Genomic DNA, 18,053 nt, shown 5'->3' on the forward strand with positions numbered 1-18,053 from the left:
CAATAATGAGGCATATCTTGGAATAAGGGATCCATTATTTTAACTATTAAATGAACCTAAAATATGACTTCTTTTATCTTTGTGGAAAATATTGCACACTATGTGTTGTCAAGCTTATGAGGTGTGATGCAAGTGTAAGCCACTGTGACACTATTGTTCATTTTTTAATTTTTTTTAAATAATAATGTAAATGAGGGATTTCTAATCACTGCTATGTTGGAATTATTATTAATATTGATGCTGTTGTTGATTTTATTCATTTTATTTGAGTACTTTTGGATTGTTTTGTGTCATGATTGTGTGCCCTCTCAATTGCTCTGTTTATTGCTGTTTTGAATGTTGCTGGGCTTGGTTTTGTTTCGGAATATGAATTGTGTTATTATTGTATTATTGTGTATTAAAAATCATTATTATTAAAAAAAAAAGGAAAAAAAAATAGATTAGAGCCCGATGTTTCCTGGCTTTACCACGTCTCGGTCTTGTATTTGAGTTTGTTAATAGTGTTAGGCAAAATAAGTGTCTAACTTGAGCCTAAATACTTTTGGTCTGTAAAATTGTAAATTTATGAATTCATGGATGTAAAATTCATCCATCCATCCATCTTGTTCCGCTTATTCGAGGTCGGGTCGCGGGGGCAGCAGCCTGAGCAGGGAAGCCCAGACTTCCCTCTCCCCAGCCACTTCGTCTAGCTCAGTGGTTCTCAAATGGGGGTACGCGTACCCCTGGGGGTACTTGAAGGTACGTCAAGGGGTACGAGAGATTTTTTTTTTTAATATTCTATAAATAGCCACAACTCAAAACTCCTTTATAAATATACTTATTGAATAATACTTCAACAAAATATGAATGTAAGTTCATAAACTGTGAAAAACAAATTCAACAATGCAATATTCAGTGTTGACAGCTAGATTTTTTGTGGACACGTTCCATAATTATTGATGTTAAAGATTTCTTTTTTGTGAAGAAATGTTTAGAATTAAGTTCATGAATCCAGATGGATCTCTATTACAATCCCCAAAGAGGAAACTTCAAGTTGATGATTACTTCTATGTGTAGAAAGCTTTATAGTTTAATCACTTGTTTATTTTTCAACAAGTTTTTAGTTATTTTTATATCTTTTTTTCCAAATAGTTCAAGAAAGACCACTACAAATGAGCAATATTTTGCACTGTTATACAATTTAATAAATCAGAAACTGTTGACATAGTGCTGTATTTTACTTCTTTATCTCTTTTTTTTTAACCATAAATGTTTTGCTCTGATTAGGGGGTACTTGAATTAAAAAAATGTTCACAGGGGGTACATCACTGAAAAAAGGTTGAGAACCACTGGTCTAGCTCTTCCCGGGGGATCCCGAGGCGTTCCCAGGCCAGCCAGGAGACATAGTCTTCCCAATGTGTCCTGGGTCTTCCCCGTGGCCTCCTACCGGTTGGACGTGCCCTAAACACCTCCCTCGGGAGGCGTTCGGGTGGCATCCTGACAAGATGCCCGAACCACCTCATCTGGCTCCTCTCGATGTGGAGGAGCAGCGGCTTTACTTTGAGTTCCTCCCGGATGGCAGAGCTTCTCACCCTATCTCTAAGGGAGAGCCCCGCCACCCGGCGGAGGAAACTCATTTCGGCCGCTTGTACCCGTGATCTTATCCTTTCGGTTATGACCCAAAGCTCATGACCATAGGTGAGGATGGGAACGTAGATCGACCGGTAAATTGAGAGCTTTGCCTTCCGGCTCAGCTCCTTCTTCACCACAATGGATCGGTACAACGTCCGCATTACTGAAAACGCCGCACCGATCCGCCTGTCGATCTCACGATCCACTCTTCCCCCACTCGTGAACAAAACTCCTAGGTACTTGAAGTCCCTCACTTGTTGTAGGGTCTCCTCCCCAACCCGGAGATGGCACTCCACCCTTTTCCGGGCGAGAACCATGGACTCGGCTTGGAGGTGCGGATTATCATTCCGGTCGCTTCACACTCAGCTGCGAACCGATGCAGTGTAAAATTGTTTTTTTATTTTTATTTTGTTGACTGCCAAATGAAGACATAAACAAAAATAAAAAAGTAAAATATCACAAAATATTTGTAGTTTGGGGGCCAAGCGCCATCATTTCAATGGGAAATGTAGATTTTAGATACAAGTGTTTTGAGTTAAGAGCTCCGCTACAAAACCAACTAAGCTTGTAAGTTGGGGTACCACTGATGTTTTACTCGTTTTATACCGCACAGACTTAAAAGTAGACACTAGATGGCGGTAAAAGCACATACTCAAAGCTCATTGTCAAATTAATGTACTGTTTTGATTTATTATAAGTAATAATAGTAATCATTGTTTATAGTTATAGAAAGAAACACCTCTAAAGGCTTCTTTAATGTGTCTGCTTTGTCGTCCACTTGTTGGAGACATTCTCTGTGTGGGTTTTACACTTGAAAAGTGGTTAGGCCACAGCTGAGATATTCATATTTTTGTTCGAACACTAGTTTAAGACGCACGCACGCACGCACGCACGCACGCACGCACGCGCGCGCACACACACACACACACACACACACACAGGTTATCATTTGGAATGGGGACCAAGTTTTTGATCATCACTTATGGGGACCACCCTTTCTAAAGGTTATGGAGGCAGAAACAAAAAATAGGGAAAACGGCCGCTGCCCACTTAGCTCATACACATCTTTAAAGGCCTACTGAAATGAGATTTTCTTATTTAAACGGGGATAGCAGGTCCATTCTATGTGTCAGACTTGATCATTTTGCAATATTGCCATATTTTTGCCGAAAGGATTTAGTAGAGAACAGCCACGATAAAGTTTGCAACTTTTGGTCACTAATAAAAAAACCCGATGACGTCACCGGTGTGAGGGATCCTCACATCCTCACATTGTTTATGATGTGAGCCTCCAGCATCAAGAGCTATTCGGACCGAGAAAGCGACAATTTTCCCATTAATTTGAGCGAGGATGAAAGATTTGTGGATGAGGATATTGATAGTGAAGGACTAGAAAAAAAAAAGGCGATTGCATTGGGAGCGATTCAGATGTTTTTAGACACATTTACTATGATATTTCTGGGAAATCCCTTATCTTTCTATTGTGTTGCCAGGGGTTTTAGTGAGTTAAATAGTACCTGATAGTCGCAGGGGTGTGTCCACGGGTGTCTTGATGCCAATGTCTCAGGGGAGTCGACGGCAGCTATGGACGGCACAAGCTCAGCTTTTCTCCGGTAAGAAGCGACTTTTTAACCACAATTTTTTCACCAAAACCTGCTGGTTGACATTCCGTCGTGTTTCATATTCGCTTGACTGCGCTCTGTTCCATAGTAAAGTTTCACCTCCAGGAATTTTAAACAAGGAATCACCATGTGTTTGTGTGGCTAAAGGCTAAAGCTTCCCAACTCCATCTTGCTACTTTGACTTATCCAATATTAATTGAACAAATTGCGAAAGATTCAGCAACACAGATCTCCAAAATACTGTGTAATTATGCCGTTAAAGCATACGACTTTTAGCTGTGTGTGTGTGTAGCGCTCATACTTCCTAAAAACCCATGACGTCTTGCGTACACGTCATCATTACACAACATTTTCAAGACGAAACTCCCGGGAAATTTAAAATTGTAATTTAGTAAACTAAAAAGGCCGTATTGGAATGTGTTGCAATGTTAATATTTCATCATTGATATATAAACTATCAGACTGCGTGGTCGGTAGTAGTGGGTTTCAGTAGGCCTTTAATATGGTTCATGGGGAGCAACATAATCCACACATATTTGTACGTGACTATTGAGGACCATTTAAAAAAAAAAGTTCAAATTAAATATGGATCTGACTATCATTTAAAAAGGTTTGCCTTTAAGGGACCTGTTTTTTTTGTCCCTATACAGTCAGAGGTCCCCTAAAGGTGACTGTGTAAACAGAGCGATGTCCCCATTAAGTAAGCGTTGCCAGAACACACACACACACACACACACACACACACACACACACACACACACACACACACACACACACACACACACACACACACACACACACACAGTATATCGAAGGTGTCATAGTTACCCTGATAAAAACGTCCACTGGGGCTGACGCCGGCAGCCTCGGATACAGCAAGCCACACCACGGTGTCGGCGCCCTGCTCGGGGGTCCGCAGGCTGTCCTTCATGGAGCGATGGAAGTCAGGCATGGCGTTGGCTACAGCTTGAAGCATAGAGAAGGTGTATGTGATTATGCAGTCTGGCAAAAGTCTATTTACTTAAAATGATGCATTGTTTTTGCAGATACAGAAAGAGGGGGAAGCTGCCTTTTTAGGGGTTAGTGGTGTAGTTTATCAGAACCAAGCAATTTGTATTCATTAAAAGAAGAGAAAATAACCTAATTTAATTAATTAATTAATCAATCTAAATTAAGAACAGCGTTTGATAGCACAGACTTACGTACGGTGCATTTGTTCCACCGGCTGACTCACATCAACATAACTGGTTGTCGACAAGACTGAAATTGAAAATAACCTACATTTGTGCATGTTTTGATTCTGATTCTTCTATTTTCCCGTGATATTTAGTATTTTTTTTATTTGAAAGAGCTGCTGTGCTGATTCTTTGACAATAAATATTTTGTACATGTGCAAATCTTACTTTAAGTGGCCAACAACCTTAAAAAAATGGGTGCATTATTTTGCTGCAAGTTTTTCCAAATTCTTATGTTATATGTTCTATGAATTGTGTCATAAGTTTTGCACCAACTCTTTTTTAAATGCTCTATGAATTTGGTGCAAGTTTTGCAATTTTTTATTTTATTTTAATGGATCCATACATTTGGTGAATGTTTTAGCACAAGTGTGCCTGCGGACTCCGCCATCCTCTCCGGTGGGCCTGCAGATGGCACCATCCTCTCCGGTGGGGCTGCGGATGCCACCATCCACTCTGGTGGGCCTGCGGACGCCACCATTCTCTCCGGTGGGCCTGCGGGCGCCACCATCCACTCTGGTGGGCCTGCGGCCGCCACCACTCTCTCCGGTGGGCCTGCGGACGCCACCATCCTCTCCGGTGGGGCTGCGGATGCCACCATCCACTCTGGTGGGCCTGCGGACGCCACCATTCTCTCCGGTGGGCCTGCGGGCGCCACCATCCACTCTGGTGGGCCTGCGGCCGCCACCGCTCTCTCCAATGGGCCTACGGACGCCACCATGCTCTCCGGTGGGCCTGCGGACGCCACCATCCTCTCCGGTGGGGCTGCGGATGCCACCATCCACTCTGGTGGGCCTGCGGACGCCACCATTCTCTCCGGTGGGCCTGTGGGCGCCACCATCCACTCTGGTGGGCCTGCGGCCGCCACCGCTCTCTCCGATGGGCCTACGGACGCCACCATGCTCTCCGGTGGGCCTGCGGACGCCGCCATCCACTCCGGTGGGCCCGCGGACGCCACCATGCTCTCCGGTGGGCCTGCGGACGCCGCCATCCACTCCGGTGGGCCTGCGGACGCCACCATGCTCTCCGGTGGGCCTGCGGAAGCCGCCATCCACTCCGGTGGGCCTGCGGGTGCCACTATCCTCTCCGGTGGGCCTGCGGTCGTCGCCATCCTCGCCAGTGGGTCTGCAGACGGCGCCATCCTCTCCGGTGGGTCTGCGGACGGCGCCATTTTCTCCGGTGGGTCTGCGGACGGCGCCATCCTCTTCAGTGGGCCTGCAGACTGCCGCCATTCTCTCCGGTGGGTCTGTTGACGGCACCATCCTCTCCGGTGGGTCTGCGGACGGCGCCATCCTCTGTAGTGGGCCTGCGGACGCTGCCATCTTCTCTGGTGTGCCTGCGGACGCCGCCATCCTCATCGGTGGGCTTGCAGACTCCGCCCTCTTCATCAGTTGGTCTGCAGATGCCACCATCTTTCCCGGTGGGCCTGCGGTCGCCGCCCTCCTCATTGATGGGCCTGCGGGGGCCGCAATTTTCTCCGGTGGGCCTGCAGACGCCGCCATCGTCATTGGTGGGCTTGTGGGGGCAGCCATCCTCTCCCGTGGGCTTGCAGATGTGGGCTTGCGGACACCGCCATCCTCTCCCGTCGGCCTGCAGAACCCGCCATTCTCTCCAGCGGGCTTGCGGACGCCGCCATCCTCTCCGGTGGGCCTGAGGGCGCCGCCATCTTCTCTGGTGGGCTTGCGGATACCACCATCCTCTCCCGTGGGCTTGCAGACGTGGGTTTGCGGACACCGCCATCCTCTCCCGTCGGCCTGCGGACCCCGCCATCCTCTCCAGCGGGCTTGCGGACGCCGCCATCCTCTCCGGTGGGCCTGCGGGCGCCATCAACCTCTTCGGTGGGCCTGTGGACGCCGCCAACAACCCCGTTGGGCCTTATTTTGGTTCCATTTCCTGCATGTCTCCCTGACCACTGTTTCCCCTCACCTGCTGCTGATTACCAGCCTGGCCACACCTGGTGTCAATCAGCTGGCTGCTATTTATGCCTGCCTGCATCTTGGGGTTCGTCACCAACAGTTCCTGCCAGTTGCTGTTGTTTCAGGTTGCGATAATGAGGTAGGTTACAATGCTCCAACATATAAACAGACCAGTTTGTCAATGAAATGAGTCTCCTGGATCTCTACTTTTATGTCGAAAAAAGAGGTTGACCATTTTCACAATGTATATGGTAACTTTTGACAGTGTACAAGTCCTCTTTCCTCTTGTACACCTTTGTTTTTAGTTGTATGTTCTATATATTATGTCTTAAGATCCCTCTCACATCTGGTAATATGCACGTCATTGAAATTATTTTTTTAAATACACTACAAAAGAAGCTGTCGACCATGTATGTGGATGTCAACTTGGCGGAGCTATTTTGGTTTTTTAGTATTAAGATAACTATATTATATGGCAGCCCGTTTTTCTTCTTTCATTGAATACAAACCCCGTTTCCATATGAGTTGGGAAATTGTGTTAGATGTAAATATAAACGGAATACAAAGATTTGCAAATCCTTTTCAACCCATATTCAGTTGAATATGCTACAAAGACAAGATATTTGATGTTCAAACTCATAAACTTTTTTTTTTTTGCAAATAATAATTAACTTAGAATTTCATGGCTGCAACACGTGTCAAAGTAGTTGGGAAAGGGCATGTTCACCGCTGTGTTTTTTCTTTTACCAGCACTCAATAAACCTTTGGGAACTGAGGAAACTAATTTTTGAAGCAATTCAGGTGGAATTCTTTCCCATTCTTTTTTTATGTAGAGCTTCAGTCGTTCAACAGTCCGGGGTCTCTGTTGTCGTATTTTAGGCTTCATAATGCGCCACACATTTTCAATGGGGGACAGGTCTGGACTACAGGCAAGCCAGTCTAGTACCCGCACTCTTTTACTATGAAGCCACACTGTTGTAACAAGTGACTTAGCATTATTTTGCTGTAATAAGCAAGAGCGTCCATGATAACGTTGCTTTGATGGCAACATATGAAGCTCCAAAAGCTGTGTGTACCTTTCAGCATTAATGGTGCCTTCACAGATGTGTAAGTTACCCATGCCTTGGGCACTAATGCACCCCCACACCATCACAGATGTTGGCTTTTCAACTTTGCACCTAGAACAGTCTTATGGTTCTTTTCCCCTTTGGTCCAGAGGACACAACTTTCAACTTTCCCAAAAACTATTTGAAATGTGGACTCGTCAGACCACAGAACACTTTCCCACTTTGCATCAGTCCATCTTAGCTGAGCTTGGGCCCAGCAAAGCTGGCAGCGTTTCTGGATGTTGTTGATAAATGGCTTTGGCTTTGCATAGGAGAGTTTTAACTTGCACTTACAGATGTAGCGACTAACTTTAGTTACTGACAGTGGTTCTCTGAAGTGTTCCTGAGCCCATGTGGTGATATCCTTTACACACTGATGTCGCTTTTTGATGCAGTACCGCCTGAGGGAACAAAGGTCAGTAATATCATCGCTTACGTGCAGTGATTTCTCCACATTCTCGGAACCTTTTGATAGTAGTAGGGACCGTAGATGGTGAAATTCCTAAATTCCTTACAATAGCCCGTTGAGAAATGTTTTTCTTAAACTGTTCGACAATTTGCTCACGCATTTGTTCACAAAGCGGTGACCGTTTCCCAATCCTTGTTTCTGAATGACTGTGCATTTCACGGAAGCTGCTTTTATACCCAATCATGGCACCCACCTGTTCCCAATTAGCCTGCACACCTGTGGAATGTTCCAAATAAGTGTTTGATGAGATTTCCTCAACTTTATCAGTATTTATTGCCACCTTTCCCAACTTCTTTGTCACGTGTTGCTGGCATCAAATTCTAAAGTTGATGATTATTTGCAAAAAAAAAAAAAGTGTTTATCAGTTTGAACATCAAATATCTTGTCTTTGTAGTGCATTCAACTGAATATGGGTTGAAAATGATTTGCAAATCATTGTATTCCGTTTATATTTACATCTAACACAATTTCCCAACTCGTATGGAAACTGGATTTGTACATTTCTGGGATAAAATATGATTATATAAAAATAACGACAACAAAAAATGTTACGTAATCAATTCAGTGAGCCCCCTAAAGCAGGTTAGTGAGTAAATGGGCCTTGTTTGTGGTGTTTGAGTGGGTGGTACCAGGAGTGTCCACCCAGCCTGGATGCATGACAGAGAAGTGGATGTTTGTGTGAATCTTTGCAAGCTGCTCTGTCATCACCACCTGCTGCCTCTGAAACACACACACAAACGCACAAACACACACACACATTTTTGAGCCTTGTAAACTAGTTTATTCTAAGATGGTGGGACCCATTTTTTGGGTAAAACAAAACAAAACAAAGAACAAGATGTATTTTATCCAGTGGTCTGTCATTTCTCAAAAGTCCTTTAGGTGGCGACAATGCTCTGCAGTGCTTTTTAAAACCCGCTGCTGTCATAGAAGAAGACTAACAGTTTGTTGGATAGTCTACTAGTGACGTGCAATACCACTGATTGTCTTTCCAATCCAATACCCAGTAAAATTCCAGCCTGTATCAGCCATACTGATAATTTGTGTAGATATACCTAATGTGTCTGCCAAAATTTTAAAAGTTGTGTGCTTTCAAATAGCATATAAAAAATAAATAGGTGGCGGCCTGTCCAGGGTGTACACCGCCTTCCGCCCGATTGTAGCTGAGATAGGCACCCTCCACGACCCCAAAATGGAATAAGCGGTAGAAAATGGATGGATGGATATAAATAAATAAATGAATAAATAAAAAAAAAAAAATAAAAAACATATGCACTAAAAAAAGAATAACAGCAAAAGTGTAGGCAAAAGAGCATAAAATTGAGAAAACGTTGACATTTTTAAAATAACAATTATTATACTAAGTCAACTATAACAAACACAGTTTTAAATTAAAACGTGTTTTGTTTTGAGTATTTCCTTTAATTGAAAAAAATATATATATCAAAATGTTTAAGTCGCGAAATCCGGCATTTTACGCCGCATAATCCTGGAGGTGCAGTCTTATATAAGCTAAAAGTAATATGTTTAATTTCAGTATGTTGAGTTTTACAGTGCTTCAAAGAACCTGTTATCTGTCTGCTGAGCTAGCAAGTAGGGACCAAACGTTGAGCAAAATATAGCCACGTTTTGTCTAAATAGCTTTGAGTTCATGGATAAAAACCTTTGTTATGCTCCTGAAATGTTCATTAAAACTTGTTGTTGTAGCTACTTTGCACAACCCCACATTCCAACTATGTCTTTCCATTAAATATAACCTATTTGAGTGGGAAAATTTAGAAAATATTTCGCCGCTGGTGAATGGTGGGTTTGGCAACCAAAGCAGAACTACAGTAGGAAGGAGATTCATATAGTCATGGTTCACCTGACACATGAAACGTGACAAAACTGCCAAATGATTAACCCTCACTCCTCCACCCAGGAATGGGGCCATGGTAATCCCTACCCTACTGTACTGCTTTAGACCATCAATTGGGATTCACACGTTGACTTGGACAAAACTAACATTTTACAACATTATTTTCATGAATGAGTGTCATTCCAGTGATAACTTCCAAATCCTATATTAACTTGTGTTCACCCTATACTACACATTTTTGCGCACTCATTGGCTAGTTTTCCCCACAGCTATTTGGCCGTTCAAACACCTGCCGCCACACTAGAGATGCGCGGATAGGCAATTATATCATCCGCAACCGCATCACTAAAGTTGTCATCCACCCGCCATCCACCCAAACCAACATTTTATCAATACCACAACCACCCGCTACCCGCCCGTTGTTATATATCAGGGGTCGGCAACCTTTACAGCTCAAAGAGATATTTTGACCCGTTTCACAAAGTAAAGAAGACAATGGGAGCCGCAACCATTCTCGCGAATATCTGCTGATTTTCACCCAGATAACAAGAATAAGGGCGTGCTATGAAGCCATTGCCTTTGACACCTTCTACAACATAAACAAACTGCTTGCCAGTCCAGCAACATGTTGTATGTGGCTTCCGCAGATATACGTACGAGATTGAAAGGCATACTGGGTGATACAGGTTACACTGAAGGTTGTGATATAAATAACTTTAACACTCTTACTAATATGCGCCACACTGTGAACCCACACCAAACAAGAATGACAAACACATTTCGGGAGAACATCCTCACAGTAACACAACATAAACGCAACACAACAAATACCCAGAATCTTTTGCATCCATGACTCTTCCTGACTATATTTTACACCCCCGCACTCCCAACCCCGCGCACCTCAATCGACGCATGGAGGGGGGTTGAGTCATGTATGCAAAGGATTCTGGGTATTTGTTGTGTTGCGTTTGTGTTGTGTTACTGTGAGGATGTTCTCCCGAAATGTGTTTGTCATTCTTGTTTGGTGTAGGTTCACAGTGTGGTGCATATTAGTAAGAGTGTTAAAGTTGTTTGTATCACAATCTTCAGTGTAACCTGTATCACCCAGTAAGCCTTTCAATCTCGTACGTGTATCTGCGGAAGCCACATACATCATGTTGCTGGACTTGCAAGCAGTTTGTACATGTTGTAGAAAGCGTCCAAGGCAATGGCTTCATAGCACGCCCTTATTCTTGTTATCTGGGTGACCACCAGCAGATATTCGCGAGAATGGTAGCAGCTCCCATTGTCTTCTGTACTTTGTGAAACGGGTCAAATTGTCTCTTTGAGTGATAAAGGTTGCCAACCCCTGATGTATATATATATTTCCGAATGGTCCAACCGCCACCCGCCCAAATTTATTTAAAATCTATTTTTTTGTCATTTCACCCGCCCGACCCGCGGATAGATAAGACCGCAAACCGTGCATCTCTACGCCACACACTCTGCTGTGTGCTCCGCTGAGCGCGCCTGTGGACACGTCCACGGGTGTTCCTCTCCAGCCACTGTGCAACTGCACTCACTCTGCAATAGACACACCTGATGATGATGATGAAGACTCCACTACCGTCTTAAGCCAGCGCGTCCTGCGTTCCAGTGCCAGAACGTAACTACTTGTACCTGTACAGTAAGCCCTACACGTCTCTATCTCTCTTGCCTCTCGCTCTCCATGTTTCCCTTCCTCTGTGCTCATTGCGTCTTGTCCTGTGTCGTCATCCCACAACTCTTCTTCGTTCCCTGGTTTCAAGCTGTGTGTGTCGTCTCCCCAGATTCCCTCTGGACTTCTCGCTGCCTCCCTAGATCTCGACCTTTCGCTTGCCCCCGGACTACGGACTCCAGCCCTTGACCTCTTTCCTGCCCATTAACCTCCGAGCCTGCCTTGCCCTATCTGGACTTCCGCATCTTTCACAACAGCCACCTTCAACAACTCCCGGTAAAACTCACCAAGTAATCACTTCACAGAGTCACACACCATTTACAAACGTATTTGGGTTAATTACACACGTCACTTTCTTGTGTTAATAAACACGCAGCAAACTAAACGACATCCCTTTCTAAGTGCCGTCAAATATATATATTTTTTACATAAGAGATCTGCAAATAATGACTTTTCTTAACTGCAATAGTCTTTCAAAGTAGCAGTAACCAGGCTGGGAAGATCATATCTGTATTGTACCAGAATCAATTCCAGCTTTCGTACCTTGTGTTGGGCGTAGACCATGGTGCCGTCATAGCGGCCTCGCTCCGACTGCAGGTTTCCTATCCTGAGCTTCTGCACCAGCATCCCCCCGGATGACACAGTGATCTGCACACACAGGAGTGAAGCCAAAGTGGAGTTAGTGGACCCGTTGTGAAATTCTGATTTCTAAAACCGCGTGTGGGAAAATGGTTGACTATGTTTGCACGTCAAAATCAAAGGATGCCCTTTTCCTTTTTACCCTAGTTAATGAAATACCTCCCTGAAAAAACGACCCTGGTAAATAAAGTTCCACAGGAACTATTTCAGTTCCTAGAGGCGAGGTGGAACTGTGCTGTCGAACGCTGATTGGTTGAACACAGATGGGCGTTTCTACAAATTTGCATTCGGAATTTCAGCCGCCGTTAGATTTGAGGGCACAACCTATGTATGTCTGATTTAGTTTTATTAGGACATACTGCTTATCCGAAATCTGGTGGCCGGGACAAAAGCTCGAGCAGAGACCCCCAGACTTCCCCCTCCAGAGCAACATTAGCAAATTCCTCCTGGGGGATCCCGAAGCGTTCCCATACCAGAGAGGAGATGTAATCCCCCCATATGGTGTCCTCCCAGTGGGACTTGCAATGAGGACCTCCCTAGGGAGACGCTTGTGAGGCATTCTCATGAGATGCCCGGACCACCTAAGCTGTCTCCTTCCCAAGCAAAGGAGCAGTGGCTCTACTACGTGTCTCTCTCGGGTGACTGAACTTTCTCATCCTATCTCTAAGGGAGATGCCAGCCACCCTTCTGAAGACACTCATTTCGGCTGCTTGTATCCGCAATCTTATTCTTTTGGTCATGACCCACACTTCATGACCATAGGTGAGAGGAGGAATGTCGATAGTTCGGTAGACCGAGAGCTTTGCCTTCTGGCTCAGCTCTCATTGCGTCACAACAGTGCGGCAGAAAGACTGCAATATTTCCCCAGCTGCTCCGATTCTCTGGCTGATTTCTTTCTCCATCTTTCCCTCACTTGTGAAGAAGAAGAAGCCAACCCATCAGTTTTTCATTCCTCCTTCCTGTCTATGAGTGTGTGCTAAGTCAGGAGAGCGCATCCTGACCATAAAAGGAGAAGTATGTGTGTAAGGGTCTGAAAAACAACTAAGTCATAACTTCAAAATGTTGGCGTAGAGCTGAACATGTAGTCTCTTCTCAAGGATAGGGCAATCACTTTTGCTTTCCAAAGTCCCAATTACAGCCTCTTTCCTACGAGAAGTGATCCAATCCACCTGCAAATACCAAACAAAATGGCCTTATCTTATTTTCTCAAACTGAAATACCACAATTTGAACTGGTGGTTTGCTTTCTCCAAGATGAATATAAACATTCACCATATGTAAAAGATAATGAGTTATTTAATTCATTTCAACACCACTAAAGAACAAAAGCATTCCTTACCGTGCATACGTTGCTCCTCATGTTAGAGGATATATATTTAGGACCTTGGCGCGATGCGCTTAGATCTTGAATCTGTCCAAGCTAAGTCTATGAACATGAACTGATGAAAACTAGTCGGATGAGAGGCCAAACGTCGTCGAAGACAACTGATCAGTTGAATGCCACGAGAATAACAATAACCTGGTAAATGAGAACAGTCATCTTTAAATATAAAAAAGCACAATCTAAACGTGAAGGTTCTCCTTAATCCAGGTCATTGTCCTCTCAGGGCATTCAAACGGACTAGATCTGACCAATCTAAGTCTGAGCATGAACAGATGAAGCCTACTTGGATGAGAGGTGAAACATCTAGTGCAGGGGTGGGCATTACGTTGATCGCGATCGACTGGTCGATCTCAGAGGGTGTGTCAGTCGATCTCAAGCCAGGCATTAAAAAATAGACATAAAAATGAGCAATCATCAATCATACCAAGACTTCACTTTTGTCAGTTGTTTGACATTCTCGGCACCCGAGGATCTTGTGAGATGACGCTGGCTGCTGCGAGCTCATATTTAAGAAAAAAATCACTAACAGGGCGGACGCAGAGAATCACATTTTATTTCTAGAGACTCCGTACCTACTGTCAAAACTCTAAAGACCGACTGCACAGTTCCCGTCTTCACCATAAAAGACCTGTTTCATCCTGCCTGTGCTAACAAAATAAGAGTCTCAGAAAGCTAGCGTGCACAAGCTAGCAAGCTACGGAGTTTGATGCCAATGTATTTCTCCCCCGCCCTCCTCGACCGCTTTCTCACTTGCTTGCCCACCCGCACACTCACTGACGTCACTCACCTGCTGCCAGACATTAAAGGGCCACACACATATGCTACTCTCATGACAAAGTATTTAAAAACGAGTATGCAAGTTGGACAAATGAGATGCCAAATCCAACCACTTTCATGTGGTATTGGACAGAAAGGAGGACTTTTTTTTTCCTCCATTTGAAAATGCGGACGTTATCAGCACCACTGTCTAATTCTAATCAATGCAAGTCATCAGAATCAAATACACCAACTTATATTCTTGTCTTCATGAAAGAAAGGAATCTATGTGTGTTAAACATGCTTGTATTATCATTAAACACCATTAACTTGTTAACAAAAATGTCTCTTTCATAAATAAATAAATATAAATTATAAATAGGAATGAGGTAGATCTCCTCGACTTGGTCAATTGAAAAGTAGCTCACCTGCAGAAAAAGTGTGAGCGCCCCTGATCTAGTGAGACAAACCCAGCAGCCCAGTTGCGATCGATTGGATGCCCTGAGATTACATTCTAAACATGTGACATGCTTCCAGTATTTCTAATTCTTTAAAACTAGATATATCTCCAAATATATTTTATAAAGTGAAGACATGTCAAATATATTTATTTTCAACAAATCAAGTCAAGTCAGGTCAAGTCAGTGTCGTCACAGATGCCTTCAAGTTCTAGCCAATGGCTTGACTGAGGGACAAGGATGGGAAGTGATGTGTGTTGGGGGGACAAGAAGATTGAGCCCGCTGTACAAGAATGTTGCATTTGGTGAAATAAAGAAAGACAAACCGAGACTCTATCAGAGGCTCCATTCCTTGATGTGTCACAATATTGATGGACGGTCTACGGCAAGGGTCACCAACGAGGTGCCCGCGGGCACCAGGTAGCCCGTAAGGACCAGATGAGTCGCCCGTTGGCCTGTTCTAAAAATAGCTCAAATAGCAGAACTTACCAGTGAGCTGCTTATATTTTTTTAATTTTATTTATTTTCTAAGAGAGACAAAACTCAAATAGAATTTGAAAATCCAAGAAAATATTTTAAAGACTTGGGCCGCTCCTCGAACCGGATAACCGGTCGCACCGGTTTATCGTTATCGGCGGTCACTCGAACGAGTATGACAAACGTCCTGGTAGGGGTGTATCCCTTTAGGGAGGTTGCCTGTGCGTGACTTTGTTTTACATGGGGAGACTAGTGCACAGACAGTCACCAAACGATCCTTGACAGAATCGGGTCAGGGTCCAGTGGCATGGAGTCCAAAACGAATGGGGACCCTTTTTTGCTGCAGCCTTCTCCCGCCATTGCAGCCGTTGTGGTAGTTCTTAAATCGTTGAGGTCTTCACAGTTTATCGTTATAATAACCATACCCGCCACCAAGTCCTCCCTCCACCCGCAGGACTTTTTTTTTTTTTTTTGGGACTCTGGGACGCCTGTAATCTGTCCCTTGAAGAGGGTTACAGTCTTGACCTGTCAAGTCAAGTCAAGTCAGGTCACACTTTGTTTTGTTTCTTTACTTTCTGTGTTTGGTGTTTTAGTTCCTGTCTAGCGCTCATATTTCTAGTTTTTACTTCGTGTTTTGTGTTTTGCCTTGCAATGACTATCCCTGAATCTGAGTGCTGTTTTCCTTCACCAGGTATTAAACTTGCTTAAACTCTTGCACAAAAACCTGGCGTATGCCTTTTTTGACGTCAAAGATGAGTGAACATGACATGTGCGCTGCTTCACACCAACTTTATGCTTCACGTTTGCACATTACTACAGGTCGCTGATACTTTGGTGACTCACATAGGTGGTCGTTCAGGCTTTGCTAACATTTAATTACAACAATGTACAAAAAAATTTACTTTTTCGCCAATGCATTCATATTTCAATATGAATATTTGTGATGAAATATATTAATTTCTCTAAGGGATCATTTTGCCATCTATTGCTGTCACAATGTGCTTCTGTGACTCCAGCAATAGCTCGGCAAGTCGGGCAGACAGTTGCAGCAGCTGGTGATCCGTGGTCTTGTTTATTGACATTTAGGAAAAGTGTGTGCAGCAAATCTCATTTTGTTATCGAGTGTGTCAAACGTGGAACTGCAGGATGTTGGTACTCAGGAAGGTATAAAGATCTGGTGCTAACTAGAGCTATTTGGCCTCTTGTTAGTCAATCCATCCATTTTTTACCGCTTGTCCCTATTTTGGGGGGTGGGGACGGGGTCGAGGGGGTGCTGGAGCCTATCTCAGCTGCATTCTGGCGGAAGGCGGGGTACACCCTGGACAAGTTGCCATCTCATCGCAGGGCCAACACAGATAGACAGACAACATTCACACTCACTTTCACACACTAGGGCCAATTTAGTGTTGCCAATCAACCTATCCCCAGGTGCATGTCTTTGGAAGTGGGAGGAAGCCGAAGTACCCGGAGGGACCCTACGGAGTCACGGGTAGGACATGCAAACTCCGCACAGAAAATCTTGAGCCCGGGATTGAACACAGGACTACTCAGGACCTTCGTATTGTGAGGCACATGTACTAACCCCTGTTTCACCGTGCCGCCCCCTCCTTTTGGTGTATCAATCAATCAATAAAACAAAGTTTGTTTATATAGCCCTAATTCACTAGTGTTTCAAAGGGCTGCACAAGCCACAACAACATCCTCGGCTCAGATGGAATAGAATAGAATAGAATGGACTTTATTGTCATTGTATTTGCATATAACGAGAATAAGGACTCCAGCTTAAGGTGCAGTAGTGGGAACAAATATGGGGTAAAATGAATAACACATGAATTGATTAACGTGGACCCCGACGTGGACCCCGACTTAAACAAGTTGAAAAACTTATTCGGGTGTTACCATTTAGTGGTCAATTGTACGGAATATGTACTGTACTGTGCAATCTACTAATAAAAGTATCAATCAATCAATCAGTAATAAAGGAAAAACTAAAAATGGAAATAAACAGACTACTCTCCAACAAAAATAACAAGCAATCCTGTACAATATACAAAACACTATAGAAATTCAAATCCCACAACAGGGCAAGGAAAAACTCAACCCAATGGGCTACAATGAGAAACCTGGGAGGGGACCAGACCGGTGGCATGGACGTCGAGTGGATCAGGTTAAAAGTGTAAGTATATGAATGGAAGGGAGTCCTGTCTTGTCAGGTTTAGATAATATTATTAATTTTGTCGTGTATTTTGTATTTATTTCCTGACCAGCGCTTTTATTTTCGATTCTGCTTGTTGTCTTCCGTTGTTTTGCCAACCACTTTACGTCGGGCTTGAACACCTGCCCTCAGTTTGTAATTCGGATACTCACCTGATGGCAGTGATTAATCAGGAGGCTTTTCTTTGTCTTGCATGCATGCTATGTGTCCTGTGCACTTCTCTGCTGCACTATTCTTTTTCTTGTCATTACGTACCGTATTTTTCGGAGTATAAGTCGCACCGGAGTATAAGTCGCACCTGCCGAAAATGCATAAAAAAGAAGGAAAAAAAGATATATACGTCGCACAGAAGTTTAAGTCGCATTTTTGGGGGAACTTTATTAGATAAAAACCAACAAGAACAGATATCTGAAAGGCAATTTAAAATAAGTAAAGAATAGCGAACAACAGGCTGTTATATGACACATAAATAACCAACTGAGAAGGTGCCTGCACTGAAAAAAATAACTCATAAGATTTACTTTAAAAAATTATTGTAAGTATTTGCGTGGAAATGATTTAAGTAAAATTGAATGCTGCAATATCAAGTAACACTCACTTGCCAGTATCAAG

The 18,053-nt window shown here is 43.8% G+C and overlaps 1 protein-coding gene across 2 annotated transcripts in view; it reads right to left on the bottom strand.

Moving 5' to 3' along the window:
* The window catches only part of dhrs12la (dehydrogenase/reductase 12-like a), a 32,384-nt gene that overhangs the window by 2,535 nt on the left and 11,796 nt on the right, over nucleotides 1-18,053 (bottom strand). For both annotated transcript variants that reach the window (XM_061918853.1, XM_061918854.1), the window contains exons 7-9: nucleotides 12,057-12,161; nucleotides 8,589-8,679; nucleotides 4,062-4,199 (exon numbers count right to left, since the gene is read on the bottom strand). In XM_061918853.1, the coding sequence (XP_061774837.1) occupies nucleotides 4,062-4,199; nucleotides 8,589-8,679; nucleotides 12,057-12,161 (334 nt within the window). The remainder of the gene's footprint in view (nucleotides 1-4,061; nucleotides 4,200-8,588; nucleotides 8,680-12,056; nucleotides 12,162-18,053) is intronic.

This window comes from Nerophis ophidion, linkage group LG13 (genome assembly GCF_033978795.1).
Source record: "Nerophis ophidion isolate RoL-2023_Sa linkage group LG13, RoL_Noph_v1.0, whole genome shotgun sequence".
NCBI lineage: Eukaryota > Metazoa > Chordata > Actinopteri > Syngnathiformes > Syngnathidae > Nerophis > Nerophis ophidion.